Source organism: Phoca vitulina, unplaced genomic scaffold (genome assembly GCF_004348235.1).
Source record: "Phoca vitulina isolate PV1807 unplaced genomic scaffold, GSC_HSeal_1.0 scaffold8, whole genome shotgun sequence".
Classification (NCBI taxonomy): domain Eukaryota; kingdom Metazoa; phylum Chordata; class Mammalia; order Carnivora; family Phocidae; genus Phoca; species Phoca vitulina.
Genome location: NW_022589711.1, coordinates 57,836,622 through 57,858,531, shown reverse-complemented (window position 1 = coordinate 57,858,531; position 21,910 = coordinate 57,836,622). Strand labels below are relative to the sequence as shown.

General features: G+C 42.0%; 1 protein-coding gene across 1 annotated transcript in view; it reads right to left on the bottom strand.

The window, feature by feature from the left end:
- Positions 1-219: 219 nt before the first annotated feature.
- The window catches only part of LIPH (lipase H), a 35,178-nt gene continuing 13,487 nt past the window's right edge, over positions 220-21,910 (bottom strand). Inside the window, exons 4-10 of the mRNA XM_032406267.1 lie at positions 19,793-19,894; positions 18,064-18,153; positions 14,450-14,617; positions 13,040-13,135; positions 11,023-11,134; positions 1,536-1,709; positions 220-307 (exon numbers count right to left, since the gene is read on the bottom strand). Coding sequence (XP_032262158.1) covers positions 220-307; positions 1,536-1,709; positions 11,023-11,134; positions 13,040-13,135; positions 14,450-14,617; positions 18,064-18,153; positions 19,793-19,894 — 830 coding nt within the window. The remainder of the gene's footprint in view (positions 308-1,535; positions 1,710-11,022; positions 11,135-13,039; positions 13,136-14,449; positions 14,618-18,063; positions 18,154-19,792; positions 19,895-21,910) is intronic.

Below are 21,910 nucleotides of genomic sequence, written 5' to 3'. Positions count from 1 at the left end.
ATTTCTGACTTGCCCTACTTAGGGGCTCCCTTCCCAGGACCGTTCCATAATCCAAGGTCGTTTGACATTTTGCAATGTGACATCCATGGGACGCTGCTGGAAAAACACCCATACTTTTTTGTGCCTTGAGGAAAAGGTGAGGTGACAGTTGTAGCTTTAAAAAAAGCCTACAGTTGTAGCTTTCTTGACGTTACTGGTGCCCGAGTGTCCCAACAACAGTTACATCAGCAACTTGGGGCACAGGATGGGTTGGAAGACCGTCTCCATGTTCTCCATCAGCACAAGATCATACCGACACAACTGGGGCCTGCAAACACGAGACAGAATAGCCTTGTCAATCAAGTAGTAAACAGAGCCCGTTCTAGGAAAAGAAATCATATTCTGTCCTTAGGATCTAATATCGTGGAGCAATTATTTCTAACGTGATAGGAAAATGCTTATGGTAAATAAGCAGAACAAGATCAGCAACAATAAGAAAGCAGGATGTAAGATGTTATTTGCCACCTAACTTCGTCTAGCTTTGTTTTTTTTTAAGATTTTATTTATTTATTTTCATCTAGGTTTAAAGCAATAATAGAAAGGAGATTAGAAAGAAATAACCCAAACTATTAACAACTGTTGCCTCTGAATAATGACATGATGGGTGATATCGTTCTGCTTCTTAACACCTTTGTACTTTCCAGGTTTTATGAAATCAACATGTATTCCTTTGATGATCAGAGAAAAAAAAAGTATTAAAAAGTCCCATGGTTTTAAGATGTAATGACTGTCCTCTTAGAAGAAAGGTGTATTATGAAATGTTTTAGGGTACCCTAAACCTTCAGGAGAAAGGCAGTCATAAGCATAAATCACTGACTGCTCACAGCATTGTCCACCTCTGTCTTGTTGACAGATTGGATGCTAGGACTATATGTTGGAGTGGCATTAGTCGCAAAGCGCCCATGCCACCACAGCTTTGCTCTTTCTCCCCCAATTTGACTGTCCCCCCGTACACACACACACACACACACACACACACAAACACAGTTGCTTATTTTTTCTGACCCAATTGAGAATAGGTTGCTTACCCCTTAATACTTCAATGTGTATTTCCTAAGAACAAGAACATTCTCTGTGCAGTTATCAAATTCATCATCGAGATAGTACTTTCATACTGTATCAATGGAATAAAATATTCGTTATTCTGTACCTTTTTTTATATGAGGCTCTGTGTTTGCCAAATTATATGAGGCTCTTTTCCACAACAAAAATACTTGCAAGCAGTGTGGGTGGAGTGATTAGGGAAGAATTATATAACTATAAGCGTGTAACATTATTTCTTTGGATTACTGGGCCATTTATCTTTAAGTGCCTACCAGTAAAATTCTCTTGAATTATGGGGCTACTGGCTTTCATCAAGTCTGTTTTTGGAAAACCCCTCCCCTCCTTCATTATAACGGATGAAGTCCTATTAAAACATCAGATCAAGCAGATTGGACAGGAACTGAGAAGGTCTTTGGAAAACAAGGGCTTGTCAAACCCTGATAATGGCTCACCTCTCTGGATGGGCAAGTGACCTTAACTTCATGCGGAGAATCCTGAGCTTGTACTTGGGGCCTATAACAGATCCGGTAGAGAACACCAAGGAAATGTTCGCCACTTTATCCAAGTCTTGATTAAATCTTGCAAGCAGACTCACTTGGTGGTATTTCTGAAATACTGCAGGTTCACTGGAAGGAAGAGATAATAATTTTTAAGTGGATGTAGACTGCTAATGAAGCCTACAAATCACTCATAAGCAGGTAACCACTTGACCCCAAAGTTCTGCTGGGTTCCAAAGGACTGCGTAAGTGAAGCTTCTGGCCCCAGGAATGATGACATACTGTGGCACGAGAGACGTATGCCCGCCTACCATACACCAGTTAGCATCCTCAGCTCTTGACATGTCTCCATTCCCCCGAAAGATTCTTCAAGATGAGTGTTATTCATTTTACAGACAAGGAAACAGACGCTTGTAGAGCTTAAACTCCCCCAGGTCACAGGGCTTGTCTGCACCAGTGCAGGGACTCATACTCACTTCTGAGTTCAAAGTTAGTCTTTCCATGAAACTGCATTGCTAGAAGCGTATGTATATCATTAGCCCAGCTGGCTAACTAACTGAAAAGTTGTGCTTCAGCATCTGTTTTTTTCAGTCCTGCCTCTCAAATAAGAGAGCTAAATCCCAGGTTCCAATACTTTTTCCCAAGTGTGCAATGTTTCCTACAGTTGGAATTTCACATTGAGCCTAAGGTAAATCCACTGGGGAGGTTTAGCTGGGTCAATGTCCCTCTGGGGAGCTGGGGGAGGAGACTCCGGAGACCCACCCTGGGCTCAGAAATGGGAGGCTTGCTCTAGAAATCAATCCTTAATTTGGAGGTGGGAATGGGGGCTGAGGGGGGGGTGTGTCACCCCAGCCTCACTAGAATCATGTGTAAGTCCTGTGGAGAGCAAACATGCCACATGTAAAACTAATCTGAAAGGTCCCCAGATTTTAGTTTCTAAACACCATCCTCACTAAAACCTCCTTCTTCCAGGAGAAACGGCTGATTCCAGGGCTAGGTCAGGGAAAGTGCAAAGCGAGCCTGCAACAACTGTGTGCCTAAAAATGAGAAGTGCTCGAAGAATGGCGGGAGATGTTCCAGAGGATCTAGAATCACTTCACACTCATCCGGATGGCTACTATTCAAAAAAAACAAAAACAAAAAACTGAAAATAAGTGTTGACGAGGAGATGGAGAAATCATGCACTGTTGCTAGGAATGGAAGGTGGTACGACCACAATGGCAAAGGGTCTGGGGTCTCTTTGAAGAAGGAAAAATAGAATTACCTCATGATCCAGCAATTCTACTTCTGGGAAAACAAGGTCTTAAAAAGATATTTGCACACCCACGTTCATAGCAGCATCATTCACAAGAGACAAGAGGTGGAAGCAACCCAAATGTCCATCAATGGCTGGATGGATAAACACCATGTGGTATCTACATACAATGGAATATTATTCAGCCATAAAAAGGAAGGAAATTCTGCCATATGCTACAACATGGATGGACCTTGAGGACATTATGCTAAATGAAATAAGCCAGTCACAAAAAGATAAATATTGTTGGACTCCATTTATATAAGATATCTAGAGTAATCAAAGTCATAGAAACAGAAAGTCGAATGGTAGTTACCAGAGGCTGGAGGAAGAAGGAAAAGGGAGCTATTGATCAATGGGCATAGAGTTTCAGTTTGCAAGATGAAAATGTTCTGGAGATTTATTTCACAATAATGTGAATATTCTTAACACTACTGAGCTGTACACTTAAAAATGATTAAGATAACAAATTTTACATTATGTGTCTTCATCATGATCAAAAATGCATTTTAAAAAAAGGGCACAGACCCAGTTTGAAGAGATTTCACTGGCCAGATTTGAGACAATTTAAATAAATAATGGTAGTAACTGAGTGTAAGTCCCCATTAACAAAATAAAAATCCATGATTCCATCTTGATATAACCAACTAAAGGAATAAATAAATGGGGAGAAGAGAAAGCTTTTCCTAAAGGACGAATTAGAAAAATCACCATCTTGGGCGCCTGGGTGGCTCAGTCGTTAAGCGTCTGCCTTCGGCTCAGGTCATGATCCCAGGGTCCTGGGATCGAGCCCCGCATCGGGCTCCCTGCCCCACAGGAAGTCTGCTTCTCCCTCTCCCACTCCCCCTGCTTATGTTCCCTCTCTCGCTGTCTCTCTCTCTGTCAAAAAATAAATAAAATCTTAAAAAAAAAAAAAAAGAAAAATCACCATCTGGCAACCATCGTAGTAACAATTCAACCACAAAACATCAAAACTAGTGGGTAGAAGTTTGAGGACTAATGGAACATTTACATGGTCTTGAAGTACCTCTGTGCAACATACTTATTAATACAAAGGAAAAACAGAACTTGATAGTGAAGAAACTTGGCAGAAACCACCTTAATGAACTGATCCACGTTCATGGAAAGTTGTGGGCCGCCTGATAGGGCACGCTGAGCCAAACACAACATCAATTCTTGCTAGAGATGCATGATCTGAATGTAATCACGAGGAAGCATCAGACAAACCCAAACTGAAGACATTCTGAAAATAACTGACCTGTAAGTATCAAAGTCAAGAAAGTCAAGGAAAGATGGAAGGTTCCAAGTGAGGACTAAAGAGACAGGATAACCAACTGCAGCCAGTGACCCCAAACTGGATCCCTCTCCGAGAACATCTGTGCAACCACGAGCATGCAGGGACTTCAAGAGGGGGTGATGCCACCAGCAGATGGCAAAACCCAGCGTGGGCAGACGGAAGGCAGGAGAGGGAAAAGCCTTCCTGTAGCTGAGAAGCCTGTCTACGAGTACAGGTGGAACCCGCTCTTCCACCTGGAGGGATGTCTGGAAAGACTGGGTGCGGCACTCCCCAAGGGATTGGGCTCATACCCGAATAAAGGGAATGACAGCCAGTGAGCTACAGATTATGACCAATGATAGGAGCCAGATGTTTGTTTCTGGTAGCATGGTGCACTAAATAGCCTGAAAACAACTCCTGGTGATGGCTACAATTCAAACAAAAACAAAACTAAAAACCCTCTAAATTGCACCGAAGGGGAAAGTGAAGAATACTGGGAAGGCTCAAAAATATGTGGAGGCAGAAATACTGAAATCACATCACCTTTTGTTGTCCTCTTGCGAAAGCTAGTAATGGGTTTTCTTTTTCATGGCCTTGCAGGGCAGTAGGACAGGGAACAAAGCCACTCAAGGAGGGGAGTTGAGGGCACCTGGGTGGCTCAGTCGTTAAGCGTCTGCCTTCAGCTCGGGTAATGATCTCAGGGTCCTGGGATCAAGTCCCGCAACGGGACTGAGCAGGGAGCCTGCTTCCCCCTCTCCCACTCCCCCTACTTGTGTTCCCTCTCTCGCTGTGTCTCTCTCTGTCAAATAAATAAATAAAATCTTAAAAAAAAAAAAAAAAAAAGGTGGGGAGTTGAATGGGAGACTCCGGGGAGGGGTGAACTAAAAATGAATTCTAAGTAAACAACCCTCCTACCTCCTCAGGGGCAGAAACAATCTCTATCAAAATCCCGGCTGCCTTATTTTTTTTTTCCAGAGACTGACAAACTAATTTAAAATCCATATGGAAATTCAAGAGACCCAGAATAGTCAAACAACTTTGAAAAGGACCAAACTTGGGGTGCCTGGGTGGCTCAGTCAATTAAGCATCTGACTCTTGATTTCACCTCAGGTCACGATGTCAGGGTCCTGAGATCAAGCCCCACGGTGGACTCCATGCCTGGCGTGAAGGCTGCTTAGGACTGTCTCTCTCCCTCTGCCCACCACACCCCCTGCCCAGCATGCACTCTCTCTCTCTCTAAATAAAAAAGAAAGGAAAAAGACCAAATTTGGGGGATTCATACTTCCTGATTTCAAAATTTGTTAGAAAGCTTCAATAATGCTATAGTGAGCTACATGACACTGTGGTACTTGCATTAGGATAAATATATAGATCGATAGAAGAAAATTCAGAGTGCAGAAATAAACCTTTCCATTGACTGTCAATTGATTTAGGCAAGGGTGTCAAGACAGTCACAGAGAAAGAATAGGTTTTTCAATAAAGGGTGCTGTGACAACTGGATATCCACAGGCAAAGGAATGAAGTCGGACCCCCTACCTCACTCTACATGCGAAAATGAACTCAAAATGAATCAAAGACCTAAATGTGAGGCCTAAAACTATAAGGACTTGTGCCAGAGTATTTACAGAACTCTTGCAACTCAACAATAAAAAGATAAATAACCCAATTTTAAAGTGAGTGAGGCACGCAAAAACCTGTACCCAGATGTTTCTAGCAGCATTATTCAGAATTATCAAGACTTGGAAGTAGCCAAGATTCTTTCAGTAGAAGAACGGATAAATAAACTGTAGTACATCCAGACAACGGAATATTATTCAGTGCTAAAAGGAAATCAGCTAGTAAGCTATGGAAATACATGATGAAAACTTAAAGCCCATTACTAAGTGAAAGAAGCCACTCTGGAAAGGTTACATACTGTATGAGTCCAACTACATGACATTCTGGAAAAGGCAAAACTGTGGAGACAGTACAAAGACCAGTGGTTCCCAAAGGTTAAAGGGAAGAGATGGATACAATAGGCAGAACACAGAAGATTTTTAGGATTATAGGATCTACTCCATGATCTTATAATGGTAGATAAATGTCATTATACTTTGGCAAAACCCACAGAATGTACACCACCAACAGTGAACCCTAATGTAAACTATGGACTTTGGGTGATGATAATGTGTCAGTCTTAACAGGTGTACCACTCTATTATCCAGACTTTGATAGTCGGGGAGGCTGTGTGTATGGGGCCAAGAGTGTATATGGGAAATCTCTGCACTTCTGTTCAATTTTGGGAATCTAAAACTGCTCTAAAAAATGAAGTCTATTGAAAAGGGAAAAAATGAGTAAAGGACCCGAATAGACATTTCTCAAAAAAAGATATAGAATTGGCCAGTAAGCACATGAAAGAAACTCAAAGTTATTAATCATTTGGGAATTACAAGTCAAAACCATAATGAGATATAACATAATGCCCACTAGAATGGCTACAATAAGGAAGACAGACATGCCTGTGATATATACAGAAAACGTGAAACATACACACAAAGGAATATTATTCAGCCTTTATAAAACAAGAGAAATCCTGTCTCATGCTGCAACCTGGATGAACCTTGATATTATGCTAGGTGAAATAAGCCAACCATAAAAAGATGAATATTGTGTGATTCCACTTATATGAGTGGAATCTAAAGTAGTCAAATTCGTAGAAACATTAGGATGGTGCTCGCTAGGGGCTAGGGGGTGGGGGGAAATGGGAGTTGTTATTTAACGGGTATAGAGTTTCAGTTTTGCAAGATGAGAAAGTTCTGGAGGTCTGTTTCACAACAATGTGAACTATACTTAACACTACTAAACTCAGAAATGATTAAGATGGTAAATTCTATGTTCTGTATTTTTTAATCACAATGCAAAAGAAAAAAATTTTAAACAGGTATTAACAGTGTTGGCAAGGATGTAGAGAAATTAGAAGTCTTACACATGGCTGGTGGGAATGTAAAATGGTGCAGCTGCTTTGGAAAACAATTTGGCAGTTCCTGAAAATGTGAAATACATGGTTATCATACGATAACCAGCAATTCCACTTGTAGGTATATAACCAAGAGAAATGAAAACGTATGTCTACACAGAAACTTGTACACATATGTTTGTAGCCAAAAAAGTTGAAACAACCCAAATGTCCATCAACTGACAAAAGGATAAATAAAATGTGGTATGTGTGAAGAGTGGCACAGTGGGAGTGAGCTGGGCCCATAACCCAGAGGTCAGTGGATCGAAATACAATGGGTCTATCCATACCACGGAGTATTATTTGGCCATAAAAAAATGAAGTACTGGGGCGCCTGAGTGGCTCAGTTGGTTAAGCGACTGCCTTCGGCTCAGGTCATGATCCTGGAGTCCCGGGATCGAGTCCCGCATCGGGCTCCCTGCTCAGCAGGGAGTCTGCTTCTCCCTCTGACCCTCCTCCCTCTCATGCTCTCTGTCTCTCATTCTCTCTCTCTCAAATAAATAAATAAAATCTTTAAAAAAAAAAAAATGAAGTACTGATACATGCTATCAAATCTTGAAAACATTACGCTAAGCAAAAAAAAAAAAACCCAGACACAAAAAGGCCACATACTGTATGATTTCATTTATGTGACACACCCAGAATATGGAAATCTATAGAGATAGAAAGCAGATGAGTGGTTGACAGGAGCTGGAGAGGAAGGAGGAGTGAGGAATTACTAATAGGTATGGGGTTGCTTTTTGAGTTTTTAAGGTTTGTTTTTTTTTTTAAGATTATTTATTTATTTAACAAAGAGCACAAGCGGGGGAGTGGCGGGGTGGGGGTGGGGAAGGAAGCAGGCTCTCTGCTGAGCAAGGAACCTGATACAGGGCTCAATCCCAAGACCCTGGGATCATGACCTGAGCCCCTTAACCGACTGAGCCACCCAGGTGCCCCTGGGGTTGCTATTTGAGATGATAAAAATGTTCTGGAATTAGATGATAGTAATGTTTGTCCATTTTGTGAATATACTAAAAACCACTGAAATGTAAACTTTAAAAGGGTAAATTTTATGGTATGTGAATTATATCTTAACTTTTAAAAAAGGTTTAAAAATAAAAAAAGCAATACATCCAAGACATGGATACAGGGAGAGTCACCAGGCAGATAATATCTTTGAATGTGACTCCATTTGTACCCATAGTCTGGTAAGACTGAATAAACCCAGGGCACATTCTCTGATATTATTTTCCCTTTCTTAAACTATAGAAACACTAAATACTAAAAACTAAAAGTTTACCTTGCAAAAAAGAGAAAAGTAGACATAATCTCACCATGGAATAGAACAACCATTTTCTTTTTTCCCGTATATTCTCTGATTGGTGATGACTCTTTCACAAACATGACTAAACTAAGAATGACTAAACGTGAATAAAACAGAGATGTTAAGGTCTCTCTCTTAATCAAGAAAAAACCCTTCACATTTAGAAAGGCCTACTTGGGAGAAATTTACTACAGAAAATTAAAATTTCTAAGACATGTAAAGCCAATATGTAACCAGTTATTGGCATGAATAACCAAATTTTGTTAAGTGAGCATTTCTCATTATAGGACCGCATAATTTCCCCTGCTATTTCTTAGAATCTCCAGATGAGGTCTCTGCCTAGCTTCCTTACTGAAGATCACAGCCTATAAACTGCCTGTCGCTGGTTATTCAAGATGCGCCCCCCAGCGGTGCCCTCCCTGAAAATGCAGCCCTACTGGGTTTGGGGACATCTGAGCCTCCGTTTCCTTCTATATAAAATACAGATAGTAATACCACCTCACAGGTTTTAGTGTGACCTGCATTAGCCAGCGTGTGTAATGTGCCTAGTTCAATAAACAAAGGCTGTTATTATTATGATCCCAGGATGTCTTAAAAAAAAGTCACCTACAGACCACCAACACACACCTGTTCTATTCATCTACACAGTGAAGCCATAGGCAATTGCCAGTTTCAGATGACATTCCAGTTGGTTCTCTATGAGTGAAGCCAACAGACAACCCAAGTGCCTAGTAGATAATAGGGCCCCCCAAAAATGTTTCCTGAGTAAATGAATAAAATGAGCCTTAAATTTCTTTGCTTAAAGGTTTTGAGTTATTTTCCCCCTTTTCCTGATTATAAATTAATGGATGAAAACAATAACTATTTTTAAACTATATATATATATACACAACTGCATATAAAAGTAAAAGAGAAAGTAAAGAGAAGCTGAAAAAAGAAACGTAAAGAGAAGCTTAAAAAAGCACTCATATTCCTACCACTAAGGGACAATCTAACATATTAGACGTATTTCTTTTTCATTTTTTTGGCATTGTTGAACTAATTTTATACTTTATATAATTTGATATCCTGCATTTTCCACTTCGCACATTATAAGCGCTTCATTTAATATAGTTTCATAAATGAACGTATAAATAATATTATATGAGAATATTTAATTAACCATTTCCCCATCGTTGGATTTTTAGGGTGTTTCCAATTTTCTATTGCAAATTACATTTTCTGAGTTTCAGAAACATACATATATATGTTTATATATATGTATGAGCTCACAAAAAAACTGAAATGTGTGTGGGGGTGGGTGCCTTTAGGTGTGGGATTGTTGGGATGGGGCAAGTATTTGCATGTTTATGTTACATATTTTATGCTATATATTTCTTTTTTTTTAATTTATTTGTCAGAGAGAGAGAGAGCACAAGCAGGGGGAGCGGCAGGCAGAGGGAGAAGCAGGCTCCCCACTGAGAAGGGAGCCCGATGCGGGACTCGATCCCAGGACCCTGGGATCATGACCTGAGCCGAAGGCAGACGCTCAACTGATTGAGCCACCCAGGCGCCCCTTTATGCTATGTATTTATTTACTGTTTAAATCCTTTATAGCAAGCAAGGATGACTTCTGTAATTAAATGTTTTTTAAAAATGAAGCAGAAGAGGGAGGAAGGGAGGGAAGAGTGAGAGAGGGAGGAAAGAAGGAAGTGAGGGAAGAAGGAAGGAAGGGAAGGAGGGGGGGTAAGGAAGGGAGGGAGGAAAGAGGAAAAGAAAATAAATCTCTGTACCACTTTCATTTGTAAAGAGCCTAGAAGATCAAGAGCCACAAGAAGCGATTGCTCCCTACCCTACGACCCAGCAATTGCACTACTGGGTTTTTACCCCAAAGATACAAATGTAGTGACCCAAAGGGGCACCTGCACCCCAGTGTTTATAGCAGCAATGTCCACAATAGCCAAACTATGGAAAGAGCACAGATGTCCATCAACAGATGAATGGATAAAGAAGATGTGGTATATACATACAATGGAATATTATGCAGCCCTCAAAAAATGAAATCTTGCCATTTGCAATGACGTGGATGGAACTAGAGGGTATTATACCAAGCAAAGTAAGTCAATCAGAGAAAGACAGTTATCATATGATCTCACTCATATGTGGAATTTGAGAAGGCAGAGGATCATAGGGGAAGGGAGGGAAAAATGAAACAAGACGAAACCAGAGAGGGAGACAAACCATAAGAGACTCTTAATCTCAGGAAACAAACTGAGGGTTGCTGGAGTGGTGGGGGGTGGGAGGGATGGGGTGGCTGGGTGATGGACACTGGGGAGGGTATATGCTATGGTGAGCGCTGTGAATTGTGTAAGACTGATGAATCACAGTCCTGTACCCCTGAAACAAATAATACATTATATGTTAATAAAAAAATATGTATCTATCTATATATAAAAGCAGCAATTACTCCCTTAAATCTTTTGTAGAACAAAGACAAGTACAAACCCATAAATAAGAAAGTCAGTATATTTGGGATTTAATTTCTCTGCGCAAAAAGGGAGAGAGCAAACTGCAAACCATCCCAGCCCAACTTACTGATTGATTTTGGATTCTGTGATGTTTCCATCTCTGTCTCTCAATTTGATTGTAATGGACCCTCTTCTTATGCTCTTGTTCCAAGTTATAATATCCACAAAGTAATGATATACTGCAAAACAAGGAGAGAGCACAGTAAGAGAGGGACACTCTCAACTGCTCCCCTGAAAGGTCAATTCCTAGAAACCCAACCTCCCTCATAACTTGAGTCTCTTGTTCTCTTCCTCCCTAGTTTCTCTGCAAAGATCCAGGGCAGGATTTTCTAATATTCCTTTCCATTCTTTTTGGTAAAGATGGCCTGGGTGATGGCAGGATTCAGTGGTCTCCAGTTGTCATGTTTAGGCATCACAGTTGGACTGGTGTTCCCACCTTACTGACTGAGGTATCATGGTCTACTGCTGAGTATGATTGGTTCACCGCAATCCCTGCCCTCTTAGACAAAACCAACGAGGCGGCCATGTAGAGACTCTCTAGAGCTGATAAGGTCTTCCGTAATCTGGGCCATGCCCACCAGCCCCCCTCATGTCTTCCCCAGTCATGCCATATCTAACCTGCACTGCCAGGCTGTCTCTTGCTCCTGGGCCTTCTCCCCACTTGGACACTCTGACTTTGCCCCCTTTGCCAGCTCATCCTTCAAGTTTCGGCTTAATGTCCCTTCCTCCAGGAGGCCTTCACTGACCCTCAGACTAAGTCAGGTTTCCCTCTTAGAATTCTTATCATGCTCGGGTATTCTCCCATCATTAGTCAGCACACTTACCTATATTTACAAAATGCAAGAGAAAAAAGTGATAATCAAAAAAGTGGTAAATATATGGGTGTATCTAAGCAAATATTGCCTGAGTAATGTCTTACGCAGTTAAAAAAATAAAGCTAAAATATACTACAGGAGTAGCTGGGAAGGGATGCCTCTTTGTAACCCTGGTGGTGGTACCATATGCGCTTGGTGTGTTCCTACTGAACCAGTGAGAGTGCATGATGTGTTCAGAGAATTCTTCTTCCTCCCCACTCTTTGCTTCCCAAGGTCAATGATGCTTTGGGAAGATGGGGATCCCACCATGATAGCCAGATTGGCTATCTCTTGATCAGACTTGCAAAGAAGGGGACAGAGGCTCAGGGAGATGTTGGTCCCATGAAGGAATAAGGTTAGCCCTAGAGTTGCCATTTCATGGCCCCTTATTACTCGGGCACTTGCCTCACTTGGACCGGGCAGACAGCAAACCCTGGGCTGCCACGCATAGCTCCAAAGGAGGAGGGAAACCCACTGATCTGCAACCTCTTTTATTAGGGTTGCTCCTAAGAAAAGTGAAAAGGGGAATAAGATTGCAAGACATGCCCAGGAAAATCCCTACTTGATTCCCAGGACATCTAATCATCTGCTGCCCCATTTAGCCCCCATATGGAATACCCAAGCCCTCAATGTCTTTAGAAGGTCATCACAGTTGCTTTGGAGCTGGAACTGACCCAGAGATGTGGCTGTAACCTGATTTTACCTAGCGGCGATCTCAGGTCTTTGGGGAGTTAAGCAAATTTTCTGGAAGATCTTAGTGATTAGAATGGCTCACAGGGGACACCTGGCTGGCTCAGTCAGTAGACCATGCAACTCTTGATCTTGGGGTCATGAGTTCAAGCCCCACATGAGGTGTAGAGTTTACTTTAAATATATATATGTATATTTTTATAAATATACATATATTTATATAAAAAAAAGAATAACCATCCAGTGAAGCTAACAGTCATGATTTGTTGAGATTTAATCCCTGTAACCCAGAAGATAGGCATTGTTATCCCTATTTCACCTAGCAGGACACTGAGACTCAGAGAGGTTAAATGTCTTGACCAAGGTCACAGAGCTACTATGTGTTAGAGTCAGGACTCGACCCAACTCCTTCCAGCTCCAAAGTCCACACTCCACCATGGCCTTCATTTGCCAAGAGGTAGCCAGGAAGCTGAGGCTCAGCCATTTTAAAAAAAAAAGGAGGGAGTTGGGCCAAAGCAAACAACCACATCCACCACTCACTGCAGTATGGTTCCTCCTCGGCTGTGTCAAAGAACGCTTTAGTCATAGGAGGGTCTTTCCGCTTTAAATACTCTTTCCAATTATCAGCATAATAGCCTGTAAAGCAAGTTGGAAAAATGTAACATTAACATGTATTATATAAGTGTCAAAGTAGCTGGGAAGGTAGTGAGTGAAGTGAATTTGACCGCCCACACCACCAAGACAACCTCCCTCTTCCACCCACCCCCTACGGGGAGGACCTCCAGAGCCACCAACGCATGCCTCCCCTGCATCCACCATACCTTGCTTGCTACCCTATCCCTCAGAGCTGGGACTTGCAAAATGACCCCACAGTGGCTCTCCCCCATTTTTACTGACATTATATCACCCTGGTTCTTAGTAGCACACTAGTTCTCTCACACACTGGGTAGACTAAGAATAGCGCTGACATTTTTCAGTAATACATTCATTTTATAGATTAAAACAGATTCAGGTTTATACCTAAAATAGCATCACTCTTGCCAAGCATTGTGCTTTCTTGAAGAACTACAACGAGGCCCCTAAATTGCACAGAACCTGAGCTTGCCATGACTATGTCAACAAGCAGGGGACTCTTCTCCTTCATGTCTGCGCCTGCAGGAATGAGGCTGAGTGCTATCAGTGAGGTCTCTCTCTCTCTCTCCTGTCCCCACCCCTAGAGAATGGCCTTCACATGCTGACTTGACTGATCCGGAATGGGAACATGAGTAATTTTTAAAAGCTCCCTAGAGCTTTCCAATTAACTTAGGCACAATCTAGGTTGAAAACCCCTTGTGTCTAGCATGCCCTGATATTAACATGGGTTTTTCCTTTGAACAATTAGAAAATTCTCATGATCTTCCAGTTTCAAAGTCCTCGTCTGGAATATTTCTACCAATCCTTAGCAAATATGCAAGCAGCCTCCACAGTATATCTGTGACCCCCACTCCACCCTGCACACGCACATAAGAGTCAGGGTTCAGTGTGAGGGCATTTACAGACACAGTTTGTTGGAAGGAGTCATTTGACAGGAGAGTCTGGGCCCACTGTGACTCTCCCCCAGCGGAGAGGTTGCGTGCATGAAGAGGATGTTTCTGTCCCCAGGGGAGCTGGCTATGTAAGGTGACTATGCCCTGGGTGGGCTTAGAAACTCATTTGGAACTTTCTTTTTTATGCTAGCGTGTCCAGAGAGGTTGCACTGCCCTCTAGATGAAATCGTATACAAATGGCTTTTCTAACACATGAGTAGGAGGTCCAAGAGGACTTCACTGAACAAATTGGCTGGAAAAAGCTAAGTAAAATTTTCTTTAAACCACGTAACTTTCAGGCCCATTTTTAGAGAGTAAAATGGTGCTAGGATTCTACCAAAAATGAACTCTTTGTGAATCAAAGGGGAAAACTGCTTGGACTTACCCAGGAGGGGACAGGACTCCTTTTGCGGTATACCACAGTGGATACACTTGCCGTTTCTATAATCCCGGTAGGAGTCACAGGGATACGCGGTGATAGAACAGTTCTCTCTCAGAGAAGAAAGGTACAGGTACACAGACCTCTGGTGGTCACACTTAAAATACCGCAATCCTTGATTGTAAAAGGAAGGATCAAAGAGGAGAGCAGTTGCAGCATTTAACTATAGCGCATCACACGGTATATACACGCACAATTCATCATCTGTCTCCTATAGGCCAGGCACTGTGCTAACAGCTTCAATGTATTTTATTCCACTGAATCCTTATAAAAACCCATAGATCAGGATTCATGCTGGCACGTGGCAGGATAAAAGAAGATAGACATGATTATCCCCATTTTACGCAGCAGGACACTGAGACTCAGAGAGCTTAAATGACTTGACCAAGGTCACACAGGTATTATGTGGTAGAATCAGTATTCAACCTATGTCCTTCCTTTGTCATTGAAAAGGAAGAGAAAAATCCAATGATAGTTTCTCCAGAGATTTTCAGCAGAAGGCAAGCACATTGAAACTAGTGGACAGAGAAAGAAGGTATTGAGGATTACTCCCAAGGAGGGGAGGCAGAGGAGACAGCTTTTTAAAAGAATGGGGGATGCTTCCACCCTGGGGACACAAGGGAACAGGACAGTCAAGACTGACCTTGTAGGGGCACCTGGGTGGCTCAGTCGGTTAAGCCGCTGCCTTCGGCTCAGGTCATGATCCCAGGGTCCTGGGATCGAGCCCCACATCGGGCTCCCTGCTCAGCGGGGAGCCTGCTTCTCCCTCTGCCTCTGCCTGCCTCTCTGCCTACTTGTTCTCTCTCTCTCTCTGTCAAATAAATAAAAAAAATCTTAAAAAAAAAAAAAAAAAAAGACTGACCTTGTAAACTAAAATGAGGAGAGATAGAATGGCTCCCTCAGGTGAGAACTTAATCTAAGTAAAAAGGCACATTTAGGTCACCTTTAAGAGGTGAGGGTTTATAGGTAGGGAGATTTTCAGAATAGAAGCATGAGGGGTGATCATAGGGAGTCGGTAAGAGATAAACGTAAGGATTCTCTAGTTTTTTGTTTTTTTAAAGATTGTATTTATTTGACAGAGAGAGACACAGCGAGAGAGGGAACACAAGCAGGGAGGAGTGGGAGAGGGAGAAGCAGGCTTCCCGCAGAGCAGGGAGCCTGATGCAGGCCTTGATCCCAGGACCCTGGGACCATGACCTGAGCTGAAGGCAGACACTTAACGACTGAGCCACCCAGGCACCCCAAGGATTCTCTAGTATTTTTGAGAACCATGGAAAAGTTAGCAAGTTTGCCTGGACCTTGTACTCAATTAACAAGGCTCCATGACAGCTCCAGAATGTTCTCACACCAAGGTGGGGGCTGACCTGGCAGAGACCTAAGGGGTTCTCTAACAGGCGTACACAGGGCATTCATGAGAGAAGCCCAGAGGTAGGGGTTCCATTTCCGCTACAGGGTGAAGGGTGAAGTAAGAGAGAATGAACAATGGGAAGTGGCACTGCAAGCTATGAATGGGCAAGAAGAGGTGAGGCAAGCCTCCAGTTAATTCCTAGCGGGTGCCACACAGTGCAATGGTGAGAGAGGAAAGCTGCAAGGTGAGGAGATGGCATCAGGAGGGTTGGACATGATGAAGCACCACAGCACACAGCACTGAAAGGTTGTTGGAAGGTGGATGGGTCCGATGATGAAGTAAGTCATTCAGAAAAGGGAGCGGGGTCCCAAAGATGGGTAAACAAAGGAAGTGAGGATCTGAGTAGGAAACAGTGAACCCCAGGAAAAGAGGAGTTATGATTATGAGTTCGTGGCTTGGAGAGGCATTGAGTGCTGGAATCAGACCCATGTTTCCTCTTCCCTCTGAGTCCACTTATGCCCATAGAGGAGATCAGTGAAGGACAGAAATAAACTGGGGCAAGAGAAGAGAAGCATGGGTTGGCATGGGGCCAAGCTGGACTGGACTAAATCTGACAGGTCAGTATTGACTTATTGTTCCTGGAACTTCCACTTGCAGAAACAATGACATTGATAACAATACAGAGAATGTCCTTTATAAGCAAGGCACATTATCTTTGGCTCCTGAGAGGTAGTTACGCTACACCACAAGGACAGAATTTGAGCATGCACCATTTATGATACAATATGGTAGACCCTACTAATGCCATTTCATCTGGATCATTTCCAAACACCATGTCATTCCCAAGGGGCTGTATACAACTACCATTTTGTAACAAGATCATCTTTTTCTAGAATCATATCCTTGATTATTTAACTTTCTCTAGCAATGGTGAAATACATATTCAGAGCACTTAAGGATGGGTTTTTTTTATTCTGTCCCCCACATTACTTTTATGTTGCCCTCTAACTACCCATTTTTTGTTTTGTGAGTTTTTTCTCATTATAAAATAACAAATGCTCATTTAGAGAATACAACAGGAAATGATGATGCAAAAATCACCTAGAAGTCCAATATCCACAGTTTACCACTAATAATTATTTGCAGCATTTATGTTTAGTCTTTTCTTCTATACTTAACACATGTACAAATACACATTTAAAAAAAACAAATGGGCATCATACTGTATAGTTTTGTGTCTTTCGCACTTAATATCCTATTGTAAGCATTTTCATTAATCTGAAAATATGACTTTTTAACAATTATATTCCTTTATGTGGGCATACCATAGTTATTTAACCATTTTCCATGTTGGATATTTAGACTATTTCTAAAAATTTAGCTATTATAAATAATGCTGTGTCAGGTATCTTTGCACTTTGATTTTTGTCTACCTTTTCCATTACTTCTCTAGGAGAGATTCCTAGATATGGAATTTCTAGATCAAGCACACACCTTTTCAAGAGAGAGAAATAATTCATAATAGCTTTTAACCATATGGTTATGGTTATTTTTTAAAATTTATTTTTTAAACTAAGTATAATTAACATAGTGTTATATTGGTTTCAGATGTACAATACAGTGATTCAGCAATTCTATACATTACTCAGTGCTCATCATGATAAGTGTACTCTTAATCCCCTTGACCTATTTCACCTGTCCCCCCACCCACCTCCTCTCTGGTAGCCATCAGTTTGTTCTCTATAGTTAAGAGTCTGTTCTTCGTCTCTTTTTTCTTTGTTCGTTTGTTTTGTTTCTTAAATTCCACATTTGAGTGAAATCATGTGGTATTTGTCTTTCTCTGACTAATTTCACTTAGCATAATACCCTCTAGTTCCATTTATGTTGTGGCAAATGATTTGATGCATTCCTTTTTATGGCTGAGCAATATTACATTGTATAAATATACCACATCTTCTTTATCCATTCATCTATCAATGGATACTTGGGTTGCTTCCATATCTAGGCTATTGTAAATAATGCTGCAATGGGTCTTTTTTAAAGTAGTATATTTGAATAATAATTTTTAAGATATAATTTATATTTATACTATCTCTATCTTCTCAAATGATTTGTTTTCTATTAAAAACTATTATCCAGAGAATAAGATCAGATTTTTAAAATATGCCTTTTAAAACCACTACTGTACAATATGTAAAGTATCTGCACTTACCTCCCAATATTGTTTTGGGACAACCGGGTTGATCCAATCCTCCATTTGGGTAGAAGTCTATGTTTCCTAATGGCTCCTTGTAGCCCAGTGCTAAAGGAGAATACATTAGGCTTTTATTTTTGAACTTTTCACATTGCATAGTTCACTTGCTCGAAGGATATAGGCAGGGACTGTGGTGTTGTTGTTGTTATACTTATTTAAATATTTTGCCCAAAGTTACCCAGCTAATTGGTTAGAAAGAATTGTAGATTGATTTAATAATTGCTTATTCTCTTTAACTTTGTAACCACAAAACAATCAGTAAAATGTTTGATTTAAATGATTATTTGTACACATATACATATAGAGTGCATCACTGCAATAATAAGAGCTATTACATATTGAGAACCTACATGTGTCTGTGGGCATGGGACTAGGTGTTATATATACCTGTCCTCTAATTTTCACCATGTCTAAAAAAGTAGCCATTGGTAAATTCAGATGAAGTAAGTTACAGATGATGACACCGAGGTTCAGAGATTTACTGAACAAAATGACACCACTAGAAAGGACAGAACCTGGGATCTGAGCCTCCCTCTGCCTGACTGCAAAGCTTATTCTCTTTCCTCAAAATTCACTCTCTCTCCAAGAATAAAAAATAAATCACTCCATTCCATCAAGCATTAATATGGCATTGAGGTACTGCACTTAAGGAAGGTAATACTTTGCAAACTACATAGTATGAATGCAGCCATTTCACAGAGACATTTCCTCTAAGGCCAACAATTGCTGAATATCACACCGGAGAGCCTGTGATAGGTGGTCAAGGGTTTTTCTTTTTCTTTTTTTTTCAAAGATGGCAGTTTCTTTCTTTCTTTCTTTCTTTCTTTCTTTCTTTCTTTCTTTCTTTCTTTCTTTCTTTCTTTAGATTTTATTTATTTATTTAGGGACAGGGAATGAGGGGTAGGGGAGGAGCAGAGCAGAGGGAGAAGGACAAGCAGACTCTGCACTGAGCATGGAGCCAGATGGGGGGCTCGATCCCCTGACCTGAGATCATGACCTGAGCTGAAATCAAGAGTCGGATGCTTAACAGACCCAGCCACCCAGGCGCCCCCGATTAAGGGTTTTTCAGGTGGTTGTATCACAAAGAGGGTGTATTATTAAAGACTACTCTGCTCTGTTCCCTCAACCCTCCGCAGGTTCCTACTCTGGCTCTTCTCCCAGACACCTGGATATAAAGACCCATCTTTAACATCACCCCAACCCCCATATCATGTACCCAACCCCTCATACAAAATCAGCCCCATAAAAGACATAAATGGCCAAGAAGAGCCACAGAGAGCTGGAGAACTATAGATGGCTCAGAATTCTCTCCATAGAGACACAATACTTGAACATATCTTTCAGCTTACGAAAATAAAACATAAATCATACATCCAAAGCCCGCTGCATATATGGAAACATTTCTCCACATGGTGTGCAAATCAGCCTGCACTTGATTGGTCAAGATGATCACCTTAAAAATAAGAAATGTTGATGGGAAAAGCACCTCTGCTCCAGCAAGACATCTTGGATGCCTACATTAAACCAGTGTCCCTTCAGTATTTCGGTGGATTTGGAACCCTGCCCTGCAGGAAAAGAGGGAATCTGGAGGAACCTGATCCACCCCTGCATGATGATCCCCTCAGGGGGAGACTCTTTAGGAGCGTGGGAGGGGGTACTCACTGACCCACAAGGACAGAACTGTTACCGTCAATGTCGGAATGGATGACGTCAACGAACTGTGCATCACCAGGATCTAATCTGTCCTCAGGAGGTCTCCCATTGAATAAAGGGCCCGCAGGGTCGAGACCTGGAAAGAAAACCGAGTTGGCTTGGCAGCCCCACGCCATGAGTCACCGGCAGCCCGGCTTTTGATCCCTCCGCATGAGGATGGCAAACTGGCTGCGGGGCACTCTCGGGTGGGCAAGCACTCACATTCCCATCTTGCTTTGTCAGGCACCTTTCCACAGCCCTGTAGCCTTTTCCCACAGAAGAGATGGCTATCCTGGCAGTGTCCCCTGGGAATGGCATCCAGACCCCATTAGGAGCTGTATCTGGTGCAGGGCTCAACAGCAGGGAGTGCACACAGGGGGACCAGGGCATGGGGATAAACTGGTTCCTCAGGAAAAAAGCGCCTGAGGGTACATATAAAAAGCAGATGCTATGCTTATTGCATCTTAAATGATCCAGAAACCTCCCTCAACCTTTCCTTCTTGTTATTAATAAAACTCCTTTACAGTGTCAATTTTTATTCATATATACTTGCTCATATGATCCACATCACAAGCCTGTTGGGAGGCTGAGTAGCTATTATTCCCATTTTACAGATGCAGGAAGCGAGGTTCCGGGAGATCAAGTGTCTTAACAAGAGCCGCAGCCTCACAATGCAATGACCTCTCTCTGTCGAGCTCTTGGTTTCACTGCCAAACCCAGTGGCAAAGCGTGACACTCACTGGTCAGGCCAGGTATCATGGAGGGAGTTCCTGCAGAACTAACCCACCCCCTAAATGCCTGAGCTGATTTCTTGCCCTCGGTCAATGCGAGCTGGGCATTCCTAACCATCAGCTGGAAAAACAAAGAGTGCAGCTCTGGTGAAGTAACCACAAACTAAAAACTTTAAAAACAACAGTCAACAACGAACCACCAGAGGTTCCCAAAGGCCCTGCTTACTAGCAACCTACCTGGAGTGAAGAAGGTTCCCAGGGATGTCTCAGAGTCCTGACTCTATGAAAGTCATTTTAAATGTCATCTTCCATCCCCTGGTGTTAGATATAAAATCCAAGAGATGGCATTCTTGCCTGACTTCCCTGGTTCTGGCTTCAGTCTTTCTATTTCTCCTCTCCCAACTCTCTTGCTTCCTTGAGGCTTGTCTTGATCTGCCTCCCTTCTTTATCTTTCTCTTCCCCACCCCTCTAGCTTTTCTTCTTCCGTTTGCTCTCCACTGAAACTGATGTGGGTGGAGATGGACCAACACCCAGACACCCAGGTCCACAGGACATTCTCAACACAGCAAGAGAAACTCATCACCTTAGAAAGAGTTTGCTAAGGAAACCCCCTTCCCCCCATAAGATAGCAGCACTTTTGGTCTAAGAAAAGGAATAGTGAGAGCCCCAGTTTATAGCAGCCTCCAGATCCACGGCAGAGAAATCCGCAGAGAAATCAGTTTGAATGAACGAACATTCAAACCACAGCAATTTTGAGAGTGATGAAGGTGCTACTGAGAATTAGGACAGAAGGCACAAATGGAGACGGGGATAGGAAGTTTGGATATATCATCACCTTGGTGACAATTCATAGCAAATAACTGGCCTACAATGTCAGCCAAAAATCACAGTTACAGTGCCCTAAAAAGCTATATATTTTGTGTGGACAGAGACCACTGGAGTCAGAGAGATGTGACTTGGGGCCCCAAACCTACCACCCACCAGCTAGATGACCTCAGGTGGGTTACTTTACTTCTCTGAACCTCAGTTTTTTTTTTAATCTGCAAAATGGAGGTAGAATTAACAGCTACTTCAGAAGACTTATAAAAGGACTCCTGGATCTGAATCCAGAACATTTTGAGATGACTGTAGAATAGAAACACAGTGGGAAAATGGAGCTCTTTCTTATTGCTCAAAGATCACCAGAAGTGTCTAGATGGTGCTCATTGACTTTTATTACAGCATTAACCAATCTGAGAATTTGAAGAAAGCTCTACATCTCTCCCCAGACAGACAGACATCCAACATAAACCTCTCTGCAGACAGACAGACATCCAACATAGACCCCTCTGCAGACAGACATCTGATACTTTGTGCGCGGTTTCAGGGGCCTCCTTTTCCCA